The sequence below is a fragment of the Nematolebias whitei genome, chromosome 14, assembly GCF_014905685.2.
Source record: "Nematolebias whitei isolate Nwh7 chromosome 14, NemWhi1, whole genome shotgun sequence".
Taxonomy (NCBI): Eukaryota; Metazoa; Chordata; class Actinopteri; order Cyprinodontiformes; family Rivulidae; genus Nematolebias; species Nematolebias whitei.
Window position 1 is genome coordinate 12,498,051 of NC_056511.1, and position 16,558 is coordinate 12,514,608.

At 38.7% G+C, this 16,558-nt stretch overlaps 1 protein-coding gene across 2 annotated transcripts in view; it reads left to right on the forward strand.

Moving 5' to 3' along the window:
• The first annotated feature begins 11,308 nt into the window (after nucleotides 1-11,308).
• dpysl3 (dihydropyrimidinase like 3) overlaps nucleotides 11,309-16,558 on the forward strand; it is a 41,816-nt gene continuing 36,566 nt past the window's right edge. For both annotated transcript variants that reach the window (XM_037687873.1, XM_037687874.1), the window contains exon 1: nucleotides 11,309-11,481. In XM_037687873.1, coding sequence (XP_037543801.1) covers nucleotides 11,443-11,481 — 39 coding nt within the window. In that variant the 5' untranslated portion in view covers nucleotides 11,309-11,442. The remainder of the gene's footprint in view (nucleotides 11,482-16,558) is intronic.

Here is a 16,558-nt window from a genome sequence, read left to right on the forward strand (position 1 = left end):
ATATATTTGGTGGCAGCCATCTTGGATTTTGACGGCAACTAATTTTTTATACTGATCTTTCTTTCACCTAGATGCAGCTACACACGAAATTAGAAATTAGCATGTTGCTTTTTTTTTTAGTTATCTAGCTCAAAATGTTTATGTATATACATTTATGAAAGCAGTCATCTTGGATTTTGACGTGGCAACCCAATTTTTGCTGGTGACCTTTCTTACATCTATGCAGCCACACACTAAAATGTAAGTCAGTGTGCCTGTTGCAGAACTTTCTTTTGAATGAGCCTAATATTTACCATGTGGGAGAATAGCACCATGTTGCTTATAAAGGGTGTATCAAAGAGTCGTCAATTTTTTTTATTTAATTTTTTTTAAGTGCTCACCAGTCTTTGACCCCCTTCCCTCCTGCATACAGTTTGTACATTTATGGGAATGATGAAAACTTTGAATCTACCCTGATAAAATACTAGCTAAACAATACATAAAATGTATAAGTATATTTACTACATGACAAAATTTTACAAATCTAATTTCTTTCAGTGAAATAGTAATTTTTAGGCAGTAGTCTGTCAGTCTGTCAAATAAAAATGGTAATTTTAAGGTATTTTGTACAGTGCAATAGATGGCCACCACTAGAAAATGGTAGTTAATAGTACTGCCTCAAGTGGAGGAGTTAAAATATCTCCGGATTTTGTTCACGAATGAGGGAAGAATGGAGCGTGAGATTGACAAACCTTGGTGACGTGCCTGCAGTATTGCGGACTCTGTGCTGGTCTATTGTGGTGAAGAGAGAACTGAGCTGTAAGGCAAAACTCTCCGCCTAAGTTCCTACCCTCACCTATGGTCATGAGCTCTGGGTAGTGACTGAAAGAATGAGATTGTTTCTTTGAATTGAGAAAGCTCCTCGATGAGAAGCGAAACGTCTTCAGGTACAAATAAAGTCCAGTTGTTTTGTTTTTGACCTATTTTTGGATTCACTAGCTAATTGCTATCCATTTCAACCAGCTAGCACCAATAACTGTTATTTTAGGAAACCAAGCTCGTCTAAAGCTAACTAAAGTAAATAAAGCCAACTGGGTTAAACAGTTTATTTTAGGTTCTTTTACAATCTTATATTTCTTACATCTTAAAGGAGAAGTACAGTCAGGTCAACGTCCATCATAAAATGGTGAACTGTGAAGAATTATGGAGCTCATCTTAACTGGTCGAACTTTGTGTCACAGTTTTTAGTCAAACTAACCCAACAGTTTTAACCCAACATTTGAGTTACCAAAACACCCCAGCAGTTTTTAGTGTGTGCTGAATGATGCTCTGCGCAGAAAGTTCTTTAAATGTTCAAACTGCCAGTGACTCCTCTGACTTTAATTCAGCTGCACGCACGCGCGCGCGCGCACACACTTCAGTGTCAGCTCTGGCCCTTTCTGTCAGGGGTTCTCCACCATGATGGAGCGCAGGGGAAACCGGCTGAAACCCGAGGACGACCTGCCGGTTTACCTGGCTCGTCCCGGCACGGCCGACCCGGTTCCCCGGCAGAAACAAGGGGGTTTATTCTGCAGCGTGCAGGACGCCTTCGAATGCAAAACCATCGACTTTGATGCCCTCAGTGTCGGACAGAGGAGCTCCCGAACCCCCAGGAGCGACCACCAGGAGGAGAGGACGAGCCCGGACCCGGTGAGCAGCATCAGGACCCCAAGTGGACTGGAGAGTCCCGCAGAGAGCGCGCACGAAGGGATTTGGTCCCCTCAAACCGAGACCCGAACCAAAGATGTGCTGCAGAACCTGGAAGATGGAAAGGTGAGGAGGGGGCTGAAACTTATTGCTTGACTTCAACGACAAATGTAAATTCTGTTTTTTTATTTATTTATTGTTTTTATTTATTTATTGTAGTAACAAGTTTGGACCTACTCCAACTAGCCAATAAATAACCATTTATTCACCTAAGACAAGTCCTGCATTTAAAGACTCTCAATAAATGATTTATTATTTATGTCATATTCTTTGTGTCATTCAATCGTAAGAATTGATTATAGACCCCCTTACTGGGCAATTATTCATTTTCAACACTGATAAAAAATAATCTAAGACAAAATCTAATGTAATAAAAAATAAAATAAAAAAAAAACCACTTGTGAAATATTTAGGGTATTTCTGCTCTTTCAAAACTGCCAAGAGCATGTAAAATGCTGAGCAATGAGACTTTTTCAGCCAGGTCCATCAACAATAATTTAACCTTACTGATTGTAGTAATGCTGAACTAAAAAATAAAAAATAAAAAAACTTTCAAATATGAACTAACAGAATGGTGATTCAGCTCTGCTGCCATCTTTTATTGAATTAGTTACTTTATATACTTTGCACTATGTGCCATCATTTGTTTGATGTAGTATTGTGCTTTATAAGTTCATATATATGTCTCAATTGTTTTTAGGTGTTCTCATCTTTGGTATGAACTGGTTATTGTAATAGTTTGAGCTTTAAACAGTTATCAGGGTGGATTTCTGCTCCTTTTTTGTGATTATGTCTTTATTTTGAATTAGACTACAGTCAAAGTATGGAACAAAAGTTTCCATCCATCCATCCATCCATCATCTGCTTCTTCCTTTCTGGGTCGCTGGAGATGCTGGTGTCCATATCCAGCAGTCAGAGAGATGATACTGGACAGTTTGCAAGTCCATGCAGGGACACATAGAGACAAGCGAGACAACCATTCACCATCTATATATGGACAATTGTGATAAAAATGCTTTTGTTTATCTGTTCGTTCTAGAAACGGCTTTACTTTCAAAATTTTTAAAGTGCTTTCGAAACAAATGTCTTTCAAAGTTTTTCTTTAAAAGGTGGCATTTTTCTCATCTTTGTTCAATCCTTTGTCTGATCATTTTTAGGAAATGGTTTGTGTTTTAATCCTCCTAACCAGGGGCAGAGCTAGATTTTTTGGCAAGGGGTGGCACATGGGGTGGCCAAAGTGTTTTTAGGGAGGCACATGAAAACTACTCTGTTTTTCTAACCTGTTAGACATGTGTCTAACTGTCTGTCTGTCAGTCTGTCTGTCACTCACTGTAACATTATGACAAACAAACAAACAAACAAAAAAAAAACACACACACAAACCCAAAAAATATGTAAACTTTTGATGTTTGGTATGAAATGTTTGTTTATTCAAGCTATCTCTTAATAGCAACACCTATTTTGTCAGATTTGTACAGATTCAGGACAACATTTTCTAAAATCCCTCATCCAACTTCAGTCTAGTTAATAATTTCCATTTTTCCTCATTAAAAAAAAATCTTTCAAAGCCTAAAAATGAAAAATAGATACATGATCGATGTTAGAAAAGACATAGAGTGACGGTAATCAATCTGTGTGAGTTAATCAGTCTTGCACTATATTTCCATTACATACAATATCTTATGATGGCACATTCACGTTATAATACAATTATATTATTGATATCTTAAAAATACAGTCAAAAATCACAAGGTGCACACAGAACTTTTATTTTCTTGTTAAATGCATTACTATTTCTTGCTTTTTATCATTGGACCTGCTTATTCTACACTACAGGAAGGCATTCAGTGCATTGTGAAACTGTAAATGAGCACTTTATTCACAAACTGAGTGAAAAAATAGTGCTATAAGAGCTGTTTAGAATACCCAATACAAATGATTACTGCTATAGAGCCTTCTGTTCCATATTTAACTTTACAAAACAAAGATAAATGGTTGAAAATGACTGTTAGCAAAATATTTAATGAACAATTACACTGTTTTCATCCATAACTTTGCCATTTTTAGACACTGAGCTGAAATTTGGTATGGTGGTAGCTAAACATAATCATTATGATATTCTGAATGCTAATCAAGATTTCAAGTTAACTGATAATGCTAATTTTACAAAGGTCTATAATTCAGCCATACAAAGCTAAAAAATGGTATACTAGTATAAAACAATCTTTACCAAATTCAAAATGCTAATCAAAAATTCAAGATGGCCACCATAGCTAACTTCAAATGGCTAGGTTGTAGCCATTTTAAGACTTACTGAGATGAAATTAGAGAAGGTGGTGGCCAAGAGCAATCCCTATTCTGAAAGCTAATCTCAATCTTAAAGTAAGGCCTACTGCTCATTAGAGAAAGATGTATTTTAGCCAATTTTAAATACATAAAGCTGAAAAGTAGGTGAAATAGAAATAGTAGCTACAACCATCTTCAACAAATTCTGAATGCTAATCAAAAATTCAAAATGGACACCACAGCCAACTTCACATGGCTATAATCCAGATGTTTTTTTGAGAGCTCCTGAGCTGAAACTTGGTGTAGTGGTAGCTGAGAGCAATTACTGATAGACTCTGAGAGCAAATTGAAAATCCAAGATGGCCGCCTAAACTAAAAAAAGGAAAAATACTAGAAATCAGCCATTTTTAGAGATACTAAGCTGAAATTTAGTGTGGTGGTAACTGAGAGGAACGCCCAACATATTCTAAATTCAAATAATAAGTCCAAGATGGACACCAATGCTAAAAGCAAATTGTTATAACTCAGCTATTTTTAGACATATTGAGCTGAAATGTGGTGTGATGGGAGCTGGGAGTGATCCCTTATGTACAGTCAAATCATCAATTGAAAATGGCGGCTATGCGACAGTTTCCTCTCCGACAAGGTTTCTCCAGAAACTGTTCATGCCATTGTTATTTTACAGGTTGGCCACCAGATGTCTACAAAATGTTCAATAACTGGTTCTTAAACCCAAAACTATTAGCAATTGTTGCTTTATATTAATTTAGTGGTTCAGATTTTTTTTTCTTCACACACTTCACAAATAGGTTCCCTCTACACCAGACAATACAGCTGCTTGACATATATTTACTCTATTTTATTCCAATTGTCCATCGTTTAATGCCACATGTGATCCCCACTCCATGTCAGTCATTTGGGGGTGGCACATGGGGTGGCCAATCAGGTGCCCCTTCCCACCCCAGTCACCCCTCTTGCTTTGCTTCTGCTCCTAATGTTGGCCTATGAATTATTTACAAACAGAAAGGAATTAAACTCTGGTGATGTATAACCGTTTATGAAAATTCCTTTGTAAACTCCTTATAAAGAAAGGAAAACTATAACAGTTGTATTGTAGGGACAAAAAAAAAAGCTAATTTATGAAAAAAAAAATGAAAGTCATGTATCTTTTTTTACACAATATAATAAAACACATTGCATTACTTATTATTAGTTGTGCAATACTGCAAATGTAGGTGTATATTTGTAAGTATTATTTACTGCAAATGCAATTAATTTTCTTTGTGTGTGAAATTTGGAATATTTGATATCAGATTGAGACCCATCTCTGGGTATTACCTGATTCAATTTGTCTTTGCCTCATTTGTGTAAACACAAACACACACACATTCATAAACAAAATTAAATTGAGAAGAAAATTACAATTGGACAAAGTTCAGTCTTTTATTTACTGCAGTGCTGCCGACTATACTGTACATATTCCATAATCACAAATGAATCAAAGTGATGAAGATGAGAAATGAGAGGTGCATTTTGAATATGATAGTATTTAACATGTTGCAGATGTCAGTCTGATTATAAGTCTTGTATAATCTAATGTAAAAAAAACAACCTGCGGCTCATTTTGATAAATGTTTTATTGAACAAAGCATTGCTTTGTATCTTTGATTCTCAGAAATCAGTGAAGATTGTGACAAACAACTTGGCAATTTGATTTAAACAGTTTGTGATTTTAGGTTTTGTTTTGTTGAATAAGACTAAAACAAGGATCAAATTTAAAGGAAGTTTCTGTTCTTTCTGAAACGACAACCCATCTACCTTCCTTTCCCATCTTCTGACCTGGATTCATTATGGAGTCAGCAGTAAGGCACAACTTACAAACCGTTTGAGACTTATATGAGGAGACTGATTGAAGCCAAAGAAATTGAGCCGTTTAAAGAAAAAATAAGGGTCTTCTAAATCTTTTTGTTTTTCAGTTGTATTTAACTTTTTTTTTAAATGCTTTCCTGCACATAGTTACATTGTGATGCACTTGGTGTATCATCTGGACAGGGAATGGATGATAAGGAAAACTGGTGGTGGAATAGTGGAAGCTATTCAAAGAAAGAGGTTAGCCAAGAAGAAATATAACATTGAGATGACTGAAGAGAGGAGACAGGAATATAAGGAGATGTAACATAGATCAAAGAGGGAGGTGGCAAAGGCAAAACAGAAAAAGTATGATGAGTTGTATGGGAGGCTGGACACTAAAGAGGGCGAGAAGGACTTGTACCGATTGATGAGACAGAGGGATCAGGCTGGAAAGGATGTGTCACAGGTTAGGCTTGTTAAAGATAGGAATGGTAATGGTCTAACAAGTGAGGAGAGCGTGACGGGAAGATGGAAGGAGTACTTTGAGGAGCTAATGAATGAAGAGAATGAAAGAGAAAGAACAGTAGAGGTCATAGAAACTGTCGACCAGGAAGTGGGAAAGATTAGTGAGGGTGAAATCCAGAAAGCTCTCAAACGAATGAAGAAGGTGAAGGCAGTAGGTCCTGATGGCATACCAGTGGAGGTTTTGAAATGTCTTGGAGAGATGCAATGAGGTTTTTGACTCAAATATTCAATGGCATATTTGAGGGTGAGAAAATGCCTGAGGAATGGAGTTCAAGTGTGCTGGTGTCCATATTTAAGAACAAGGGTGATGTACAGAGTTGTATCTACTACAGGGGAATTAAGTTGATGAGCCACACAATGAAGATCTGGGAGAGAATTGTGGAAGCTAGACTTAGACAAGAGGTGACAGTTTGTGAGCAGCAGTATGGTTTCATGCCAAGAAAGAGCATCACAGATGTCATCTTTGCTTTGAGGATGCTGATGGAGAAGTACAGAGAGGGTCAGAAACAACTCCATTGTTTCTTTGTGGATTTTGAAAAAAGCACATGACAGGGTGCTGAGGGAGGAGGTCTGGTATTGCATGAGGGAATCTGGAGTGGCAGAAAAGTGTGTAAGACTGGTATCCCCTGACCATTGCAAATGCTTCTGACACCAATGGGAGGCCATCTGGGAGCTCTACATTTGTGTGTGTGTGTGTGTGTTGGGGGGGGGGGGGGCATAATCAAGCAACTGGTGACCTTTAGCAACTGTATTTCATTTCAATCCATCCATTATCTTTTACCCGCTTCTTCCTTTTTGGGTCGCTGGGGTCACTGGTGCCCATGTCCAGCTATTACTGTGCGAGAGGTGGGGGACACACCCTGGACAGGTCACAAGTCCATCCACTGATTTGGAAGCAGGGAAGCCGACTCAAGACCCGAAGGTCCTGGGTTCAATCCCCAGTCATTACACACCTTGTGGTGTCTCTGAGCAGGACGCCTCATTCCCAGTCGCTCCCCGGGCTCTTCCAATAGCTACCCACTGCTCCACCTGGTGGTGGATGGGTTAAATGCAGAGAACCAATTTCACCATTTTATGGGAACATAATGATGACAATACATACACATTATTATTATTATTATTTTAATGAGGAGGCTGAATAGGTGTTGCAACAATTATATGTGAGAGGCCGTGTCCCCCGCACATTTAAAAATATTCATCACTCCAAATCCTTTACGAGTAATTGTATCGATCACCAGGTATTTGATCTTTTCAGTCCCTCTCTCTCTCTCTTTTATTTATTTATTTTGTTCTGTGTGTGTGATGTCATGGCAGAAATGTCCTTTCTGTTCTGTTTATTTTGATCCATTTATCTGAAACATGTTTTCCACCAAGTTTGTGGAAATTCAGCTGTGGGGGTTTAAAGATATTTCAACTTTGCCTGGTGTGCTGGCAGGTGTCACAAATGTTGTGCCGCATTCTCTAAAATAGTTAGTGAATCAAGTGTTTACTTATGTAGATGTTTAACAACCTGTTAAAATACATGAAAATGCAGGAAATGGTATTTAATTCAGTTCAATTCAGTTTATTTATATTGCGTCAAGTCACAACAGAAGTCGTCTCAGGGCACTAAACAGAAACATTCCCCCCACTAGTGTGCCATTTCAAATGCTTCTGATGCCAATGGAAGGCCATCTGGGAGCCTTACATTCCAGGGGTGGCACACCATAATCAAGCAACTGGAGACTTTAGCAACTGTATCATTTCACTTCCATCCATCCATCCATCCATCCATCCATCATCTTTTAGCCGCTTCTTCCTTTTCGAATCAGGGGGGTCACTGGCGCCCATGTCCAGCTATCACTGTGCGAGAGGCGGGGGACACACCCTGGACAGGTCGCAAGTCCATCACAGGGACTCGTAGAGACAAACGAGACAAACAACCATTCACTCTGTCACTCACACCTAGGGACAATTTAGAGTTACCAATCAGCCTAACATGCATTTTTAATAAACTTAAAATACATAAACTTAAATGCAGATGTGGCAGACAAATGTTTCCCACCTTGTGGCCTGAAGACGATCTGCACAATTACAGCTTTTGTCACATGCTTCAGCATAAATCAGCTGAAAAAAACAAAACAAAACTTGTATTTGCTGTAAAACAGTTTGAGGAGATAAAAGCTGAAACGGGCAGGATGCACTCACTCACTGCTCTGACATTACTCAGCACTACAAGACCTAACATTAGATAACATGTCATGTTTAGCTGGAGGTTTGTAAAAAACTGTTGTTTCTGTTCATTTGAAGGACACCATACTAAAGTTTTAGACGTGTACTTTTTAGGAATTGTTTTTAAGTCTTATTAAACTGTTCACTTATAGATATGGTAAACGAATGTAAGCAAAGGATAGAATCAAACTCAGATAAAATGCTCTCAGCTTGTGTTGCTGTTATGTTGCTGATATGATAATGATCACAATTACAGCGTTATTGCTTCCTCCTGTCTGATGACCTACAGTAATTAGAGCAATGTGCTCCTGCAGGCTGTCAGGGACCGGTCAGCCACATGCCCGGGAGGAACCTCCTGAACTGGCTTCCTGCATAATTTATTTATTTATTGCATCTCTGTGATGCAAATTAGATATATATGAGCATACACAGGGAACATAAAAATGTTTATATCACTGACTCATTAAACCTCTTCCTGAATTAAACTCCTTATGTTGCAATGTTGTGGTAAAGCAAATAACCTGTTTCATTGTAGTGATGCAATACACATTATCTTGTCCAAGTTTAAAACTTGCAGTTGTACTGGGAATAAGTTAAAACAGAAGTCATATTTAAGTGGAGCACTATTTCGACAAAATTCAACGCAAATTATTTCCCCATAGTTCCAGATCCATCAGGAGCTTTACATTATTGTGCTGAGGTGCACGTATACGTTCTGCACAAATATCCAACAGGATAGAGCTGAGTATGAATATACGTCTTTGACAGCTGAGGTTTTTCTGTGTTCACGAGTAAAATAGTTGTCGGCTAAGAAGGTGAATTCTTCTTGCTTCATTCAGGGCCACTAAGGTTAAAACTGTCACTGGTGCAGACTTGCTGACCTGACAGAGTCTTTTCTGCATCCCTGATCTGCCGGCTTCCTGTTCGTCTGTCAATGTCAGTTGGGTAATCTGCAGAGGTAGCTGGCCTGCAAACACCAGAGTCATAGTGATGAGCTCTTCAAGAAGTGGGAACGCTGAGATAATGCTTCACCGCCATGAAAAGACATGTCGGCATGCAGGAACTGTTTGTTGGAGCCAAAGTCAAAGTTCAGTGATGAGTGGATACTGGTTCGTATGGTTTTTTTAAAGGTATACATTCTTAGTGTTTAGTGTACCATTAAGGGAAGAGATGTGGACCTTATATTCATTCTAGCTTTGTTCGTGCTAAAGAGGGGAGTGGTGAGTGAGGAGGGGTGGTCCGCTTTAGGTTCAAACAATAGAGACACATGGCAGGGTGGAAACATGCAGAGAGGTGTGTGTGTGTGTGATGTAGTGGACACGCTTTTTGACAGCTGCTACACCATGTTTGCACACAAGCACAAAAGAGTGAAATCCCTCAATATTAATGAAGCAACGTGAACGTGCTTAAAGGGATGGTTCAAACCTTTTGAATTAAAGAATCTTCTTCTTTCAGCTTTTCCCTCAGAGGTTGCCACAGCGAGTCATGAACTCAAATGTTAGTTTTGGCAAAAGTGTTGCATGTCGGATGTCCTTCCTGACACAAACCCTTGCTGTTTACCTGGGCTTGGTACCAGCATAAGAGTTACACTGGCTTGTGCTCTCTAGTGCTGGTTTCTTTTGAATTAAAGAATGGTTATGAAAAATTCAAATCGTACACAAAGGTCTGAACTGACAAGGTGTCCGAGCAGGGCCATTATAGTAAAGTGGACTCCTGCTGCCTTTAAATAACTCCAGTCTTTAAAATGTAAAAGTGTTCCATATAAATTATTTTTACACGTCTGTTTTTTTTATTTTTAATTAGACTGGTATGTCTCATTTTTTCCACTTATAAATAATAATTAATTTAAATGGAAATAACCTTCTAAGGCAAAATTATCAGGAATATAAAATGATTATCGCATAAAAAAGAGACTTGTTTTAAGATATCACTTTAAAAAATGTCTAAAACAATTTAGATGTTCAAAAAGATTAAGTTAGGACAGTATGGTGCCACGTGAAGGATGTCTAATACTTTTTTGTTGTCACTTAGGAGATTGTGCATTCCCAAGTTGTTGTTTTTTTTGTAGTTAATTTATTTTTTAAATAAACGGCATATATTAAGATTTTTTTCTTATAATTTCAGCACTCTTTATTATTTTTTCCTTTTCATGAATTTGTTTTGTTTATTTTAAATGAATAAATGAATGAATAAATAAAAATATGACATGATTACATTTTAATTAATCCTCTGCTCATTCTAGCTCATTAGTTTCAACTCCTTTTCTCCAAACTGAAGACATTCAGAACAATTTACAGCAGGTAAAATATTAATTATTCATAACAGAATCTCAACTATTCTGAGCTGTCCCTTTAAACATAAGACCTGAAATAATTAAGCATCATTTTGGTTATATGCAAGAGCATTTGCTCTTATAATGCAATTAGGTTTTAAATCAGAGTAAATATTTTTGAAGACAGTTGGGTGTTCATTTATTATTTGTGTTATTTATAAACAGTTTTCTACAGCATCGAATATAAAAACGTGTAATTTTAAAAGGCAAACGTTGATGCTGACAGGAAGCTTCAAGTTGCAAAGTCAAAAAACATAAATAAATAAAATAAGTTGCAAAGTCTGCTCCGCTGCGCCCTCTGGTGGACAAACGTCGACACTGCGCCTCTACATGTGAGCCCCCGGAGGGAGGGGCGGAGCACGAGCGCGCGTTGGAGAGTCAGTGAACGCCGCACTGTCGAGAAGGGGCGACTGTTTCTTGAAGCTCCCATCCGGGCGAGGGCCGCTGCAGCATCCGCAAAGAAGGAATACCGTTCTGAAAGGCTTGTTTGTGTTATTCAAGGTGGACTAAAGATGTCTTACCAAGGCAAAAAGAACATCCCAAAGATCACAGTAAGTTCAACCAATAATAATCTGGCTGCAGGAACTTTGATGAGCAAACATCACTGCGTTGTTTCAGTGTTTAGCTGCTGTGCGCATCAACCTCCAGCTCGGCTTGACCATTGTATAGCTTCTTTTTTTTATGATGAACGCGAGTGCAGGGAAAACTGTGCACAATGAAGCTGTGGCTGCCATAGTGACAGGCAGGCTGTGGGATAAGGCGTTTTCTTAAAGGTGTCCTGCATCTTTCTCTGTTGAGGGGATTTATTCCTCTTTACTGAGCCGGTAAAAAAATAAATAATTAATAAAATCTCTTTGGCGTTTTCCTGCATGGAGTTATTATATCTATATATGGAGTTTAAAAAAATAGACCCCTGCTTGTGTTATTTAGATTAAAAATGTCCCCTTAGAATAAAACATCTATGTAATGCTGCAGATGATAAATATGAAGCAGACTGGATTCTGGTTCACAAAAAGGTTTTCAACATTTGTTAGGAGCGCCATTTATTGATCCCTGTGTGGATGGGTGTGTTTTAGAGACACAGCTTAATGTAATTATATTGTGTTTTCTGTACATGAGTTAATTTCTTTCCACGTTTCTTTTTTTAATTTTTTTTATTCAATGTTAAAGAAAAAAAAAATCCCTATGGTGATTAGACAGAGAGGGTTTGTGTTGCAGACTGATGCTGCAGGGAGCAGCACAGCAGAGGAGGAGGAGGAGGGGGGCTTTGGGGGGTACACACCCATTTCTGATGAGCTGTGATTAGCCGGTCCTTGTAGTGCGGCCCTTTGCGTTTGTGCATCAGGAGAAGGAGACAGATCCAGGCTCCTGTCACAGCAGAGAGAGGGTGGGGGGTTGAGTTCAGCGATGGCTGGTGCTACAGAGCGAGGCAGCCGGGTGCTGATGGTGGGTGTTACACCAGCAGAGAAACCTCACTCTTCCACTCCCTTTTCATTCTGTGTGTGTGTGTGTGTGTGTGTGTGTGTGTGTATGTGTGTGAGAAGGGGGGGAGGGTGTGTGTGTGTGTAGAGAGACAGTCTGAAACGCCTGCCTTCCAGTTTTCATTGTTGCAGTCAGGGGTGTGTTTTGCTCGGCTGTGGGAGACCAGGCAGCCTTTTGTCTGATCTCCTCAGCTATGTTGCACCTAATTTGTGTTTTTTGTTCAAAAATCATTCATATTCTTAATTTGAGTCCATTTTTATGCTATTACTCCTTCCATAGAGCCATGAAAATAAGCTAGAGTTCCCTGTGATATTTCTTTCATAACTGGAGCCATTAAAATTTACCATCCCCCTTTGAGAAAGGAAACAAAAGAAATAAAGTATTCTGTTTAAAATCATGGATGTCACAATACAGAGCGGGCCAAAATATATGTATTCACAGCCAAAACCATGAATAAATCATTCAACATTCAGTCATTTATCCCAACAAGAGATACTGATCTCATGATGTCTAGATGCTCAATTGTAAAATAGACCAGTGACAGTGAAGATATACTTGGGTTCTGGTTTATGTAACAACAATACAAGACTGCACAATATATTGAAAATTTATTATATTTGCAATGTCTGTAATGCAAAGTATTGCAATACATTTCAGATCCAAACCAGAAAATAGGTTTGACAATAAGATGGTTATCCACTAGCTTAGCTGAAATGCTAACGGTAAATGCTAAAACATGACTAAGTAGTGTTGTGAGTGTTGTCATGGCAATAGGAAAAGAAAGAAGTGAGAGGAAAAAAAATGGGTTTGTCACAACCGATCATGTCATCGTCCACAATACAACTGCAGTTGCTTGTTTTCCTTAACAACAGATGTGACTTTTACTTTCTGAACTCAAATTTTGCATCTGAATGTTCAGAGTATAAAGTATGGAAATGATTTGCTGAACAGCTGTACTGAAGCATGTCTCAACTTTTTGATGTTTAATTCATTCTTCATTCGGTTACCTGCATGTCCCATTGTTTTAGGAGAGAGTTGAACAGAAAACAGTTTTATTTGGAAGGATAACTGTCCCAAGGAAAAAATGCACTAATTTACTGTATATTTTACTGCACAAAACACGTACCCCATAATTAGTTTATGTTTAATCAAAACATCTCTCTATATATGCTAGAACAGGGCTATCCAACTGGCGGCCCGCGAGCCATTTCCGGCCTGCGGGTGACCAATCCAGCCCACTTCATAAAAGAAAAAAAACAATTTGGGGTGGGGGGCGTTTCTGGGTTTGGGTTTTGGGTTCAAGTTCAAATCTATTGTCATTTCACCATATGTGGTACATGAGGTGGAACTAAATTGTCTATACACGGTCCCGGTTACATCCAACAGCAAAAATATAAAGTGTCAAAAGAAACAGTAAATAAGGATCTAAGATTATAAATCTAAGAATATTATTTTTATTTACATTATATTGTTATAAGATCTAAGAATATTATTCACCAGGTTGCAATTAGAATAATATTAAAATATATATTATTATGTTAAACAGTGTAGGCTATGTCAAAAAATGTAAGTTGATGTGGTTTTGTTCTTGCGGTCCTATGATCTGATTCAGGGCTTAATTTGTAAACCGATTGATGCAGGAACACAAATCGCAGGTGTGCTGTCTGGTGGTGGGGGGTCCTCCCCCAGGAAATTTTGAATAAAGTAGATTAAATTTCCTGCATTTGGGTGTATTTGAACGGGTTGTTTAACATCCTACATTTACCTAAATTTATAAACACTCCACTTCTGTCAAGCACCGAGCCTGACTCTGTCCCTGCTCGTTGTTGTCTGACTCCACATGTGAACCTCCAGGCGCTTGCCTGCGGCTTCCTGTGAGCTTCTGCCTGTGTATGACTGCCTGGTAAGCTCTGCACTCACCACCACCACTCTTTTAGGGGCGGAGCTTTATTTAAGGGTAGACACGGAAATGCTACTTGAAGAGGCAGATTGTATGCTTGTGGCGGTTATGTTTAAAATGAGTGTTTATGTAATTATTTTCAGGTTACATATTCAATATAAGTTTTATTCATTCAAGGCAGTCATATTTGTTCATAACTTTATTATTAGTAAGCCTGAGAGTTACCAGATGTGAGCAGTTAGCAGGAACGCACCCTGTCAAAATAAGAGAGTTCCCGGATCCTTTTTCCAGCAGGATCCGGCTCAAATTAAGCACTGACCTGATTTACAATAATTTCATTAAAAAATCCTAATTTTTAGCAATAAAGAGCACTTTTATTAGCAATGTTTTGATTTTGAAATTAAATTGGCTTTTTTTTTCCCAACCAATATATTTCATGCATCGTATTGTTTAGATAACAGAGTTGTATTTCGTCAGTGCAAGGCTTGCTTATTTCAGCAAGACAAAGCCAAACCACATTCTGAACGTGGTACAAAACTGTGGCTGTGGTGAAAAATCTGGAGTGTACTTTTGAGACCTGTCACAATTTCAAGAGGAAAAAAAAAAAAGTGAACTGTCAACAAAGAATATGAAAACAATTCACTGTCAAAACTGTAGAAATCAATTTTCTCCATTGCAAAGTGTATAACTTAGACACAACTACACAGCCTAGCAATTCTGTTTTTCAAGTTCTTGTGAAGTTTGTTGCTGGAATCTTGGTAATAATAATAAAAAAAAATCTTTAAAAAAATATAACAAGTTCCAAATGTTGTTTTTAATATCACATAATAATCAACCATATGGACATTTCACATCATTAAAACATCAAATACGAAAGGTTTTAGAGCAGAAACATACTCAATATCCCTCCACTTTGGCCCTGAGAGTTAACAACCTGTTCCTGCTGTGTCCACCAGTACTCCCCAGCCAAACCTTCCGTCTTTCTTTCCTCATCTGTCCGTCCTGTTCCAGCTGTTTTCATCTGTCAGCTCTCTGCCAAAGTGGCTCTGTCAGATTTCTAGGTGTGGCTCCTCTCCCCTCTTGTTGCCAATCCCAGCCGTCTGAGTGTTGTTCCAGGCTGGTGCATGTCGTTAGTAATCCCCTCCAGCTGGAATGAGCATCTGTGGGCATGAACCAGACCCAGCAGACAGCCTCTGTGCCCAAGGACTGAAACCCATTCTCCCTGTTGGTGCACCACAAAAACAGATCATGCCCTCGCAGTGCAGGCTGCAGCTAAGTGGGCTCGGGGGCAAGCAAAATGTTCCTTGACCACCCAGAAGTTGCAGTGCAACGCATTGTGGCCATGGATATACAGTTACAGGAGAAAAATGCAGACGATCTTTGGCTGGTTTTGAGATTGCACATATGCATACAATCAGTCAGATAGAGTTTTCCCAGGCTTCTGAACTGAGTGACTTCAGATTTTAGCTCGTCTGGCTCGGTACAGATAAGGTTTATTTGAATCGCCATGGTTACAAGGTTACACTACACCCGTCTATCTGAAGATCAACATTCCAGACAGGCAGGATCTCTCTGACCGTGGCTGGCAGGGGGGACCTTAGCAATTAATTCAAACAGATAAGTCTTGTTTTCAGCTTTCCAGAATGTTAAAAAAAAATCTGCAGTTTGGGGTAAAGCGTAAATATTTTTGATTGCTAGGCAACAGGCTGCAGCAAAGGCACTGGTGCACATTCAAGATGACTTCCCTCTTCCACTGGTCCCAGCCCGCCTCGCCACAGCTCCCTCCACCCATACAGGGGTCTCACTCACAGCTAATGGAGGTCTCCTTTCATTTCCTCCCAGCCCCACTGACCTGTTTTGTGGCTGTGGAGTTTTCCAGGACCTTTCCCTGCTAATTAACCACAGCAGAGTGACCATTTAGTTGCTTGCATCGCATTTTATGAGCGTTTTCCTGTCCTGTCTGGTGAAAGTGGAAAAACACTGTCAGTATTAACATAGTAACAGAAGAACAACATCCTGCCGTCTATTTTTGATATCTGCCGGACTATGTAACAGAAAATGACAGTTTCCTGTGCAGTGACAGCACATTATTTTAGGAGCTTTGTTTTCTTTAGAGCTGAACAGGATTTTTCATTCTATTCAACTTTTAATCTTCTTTGGTGCCAGAAATTTTACATGCAAGCATGTCAACACTTGTTGTTGTTGTTGTTTTTTTTTTTTTTTTTTTTTTTTTTTTTTTTTTTTTT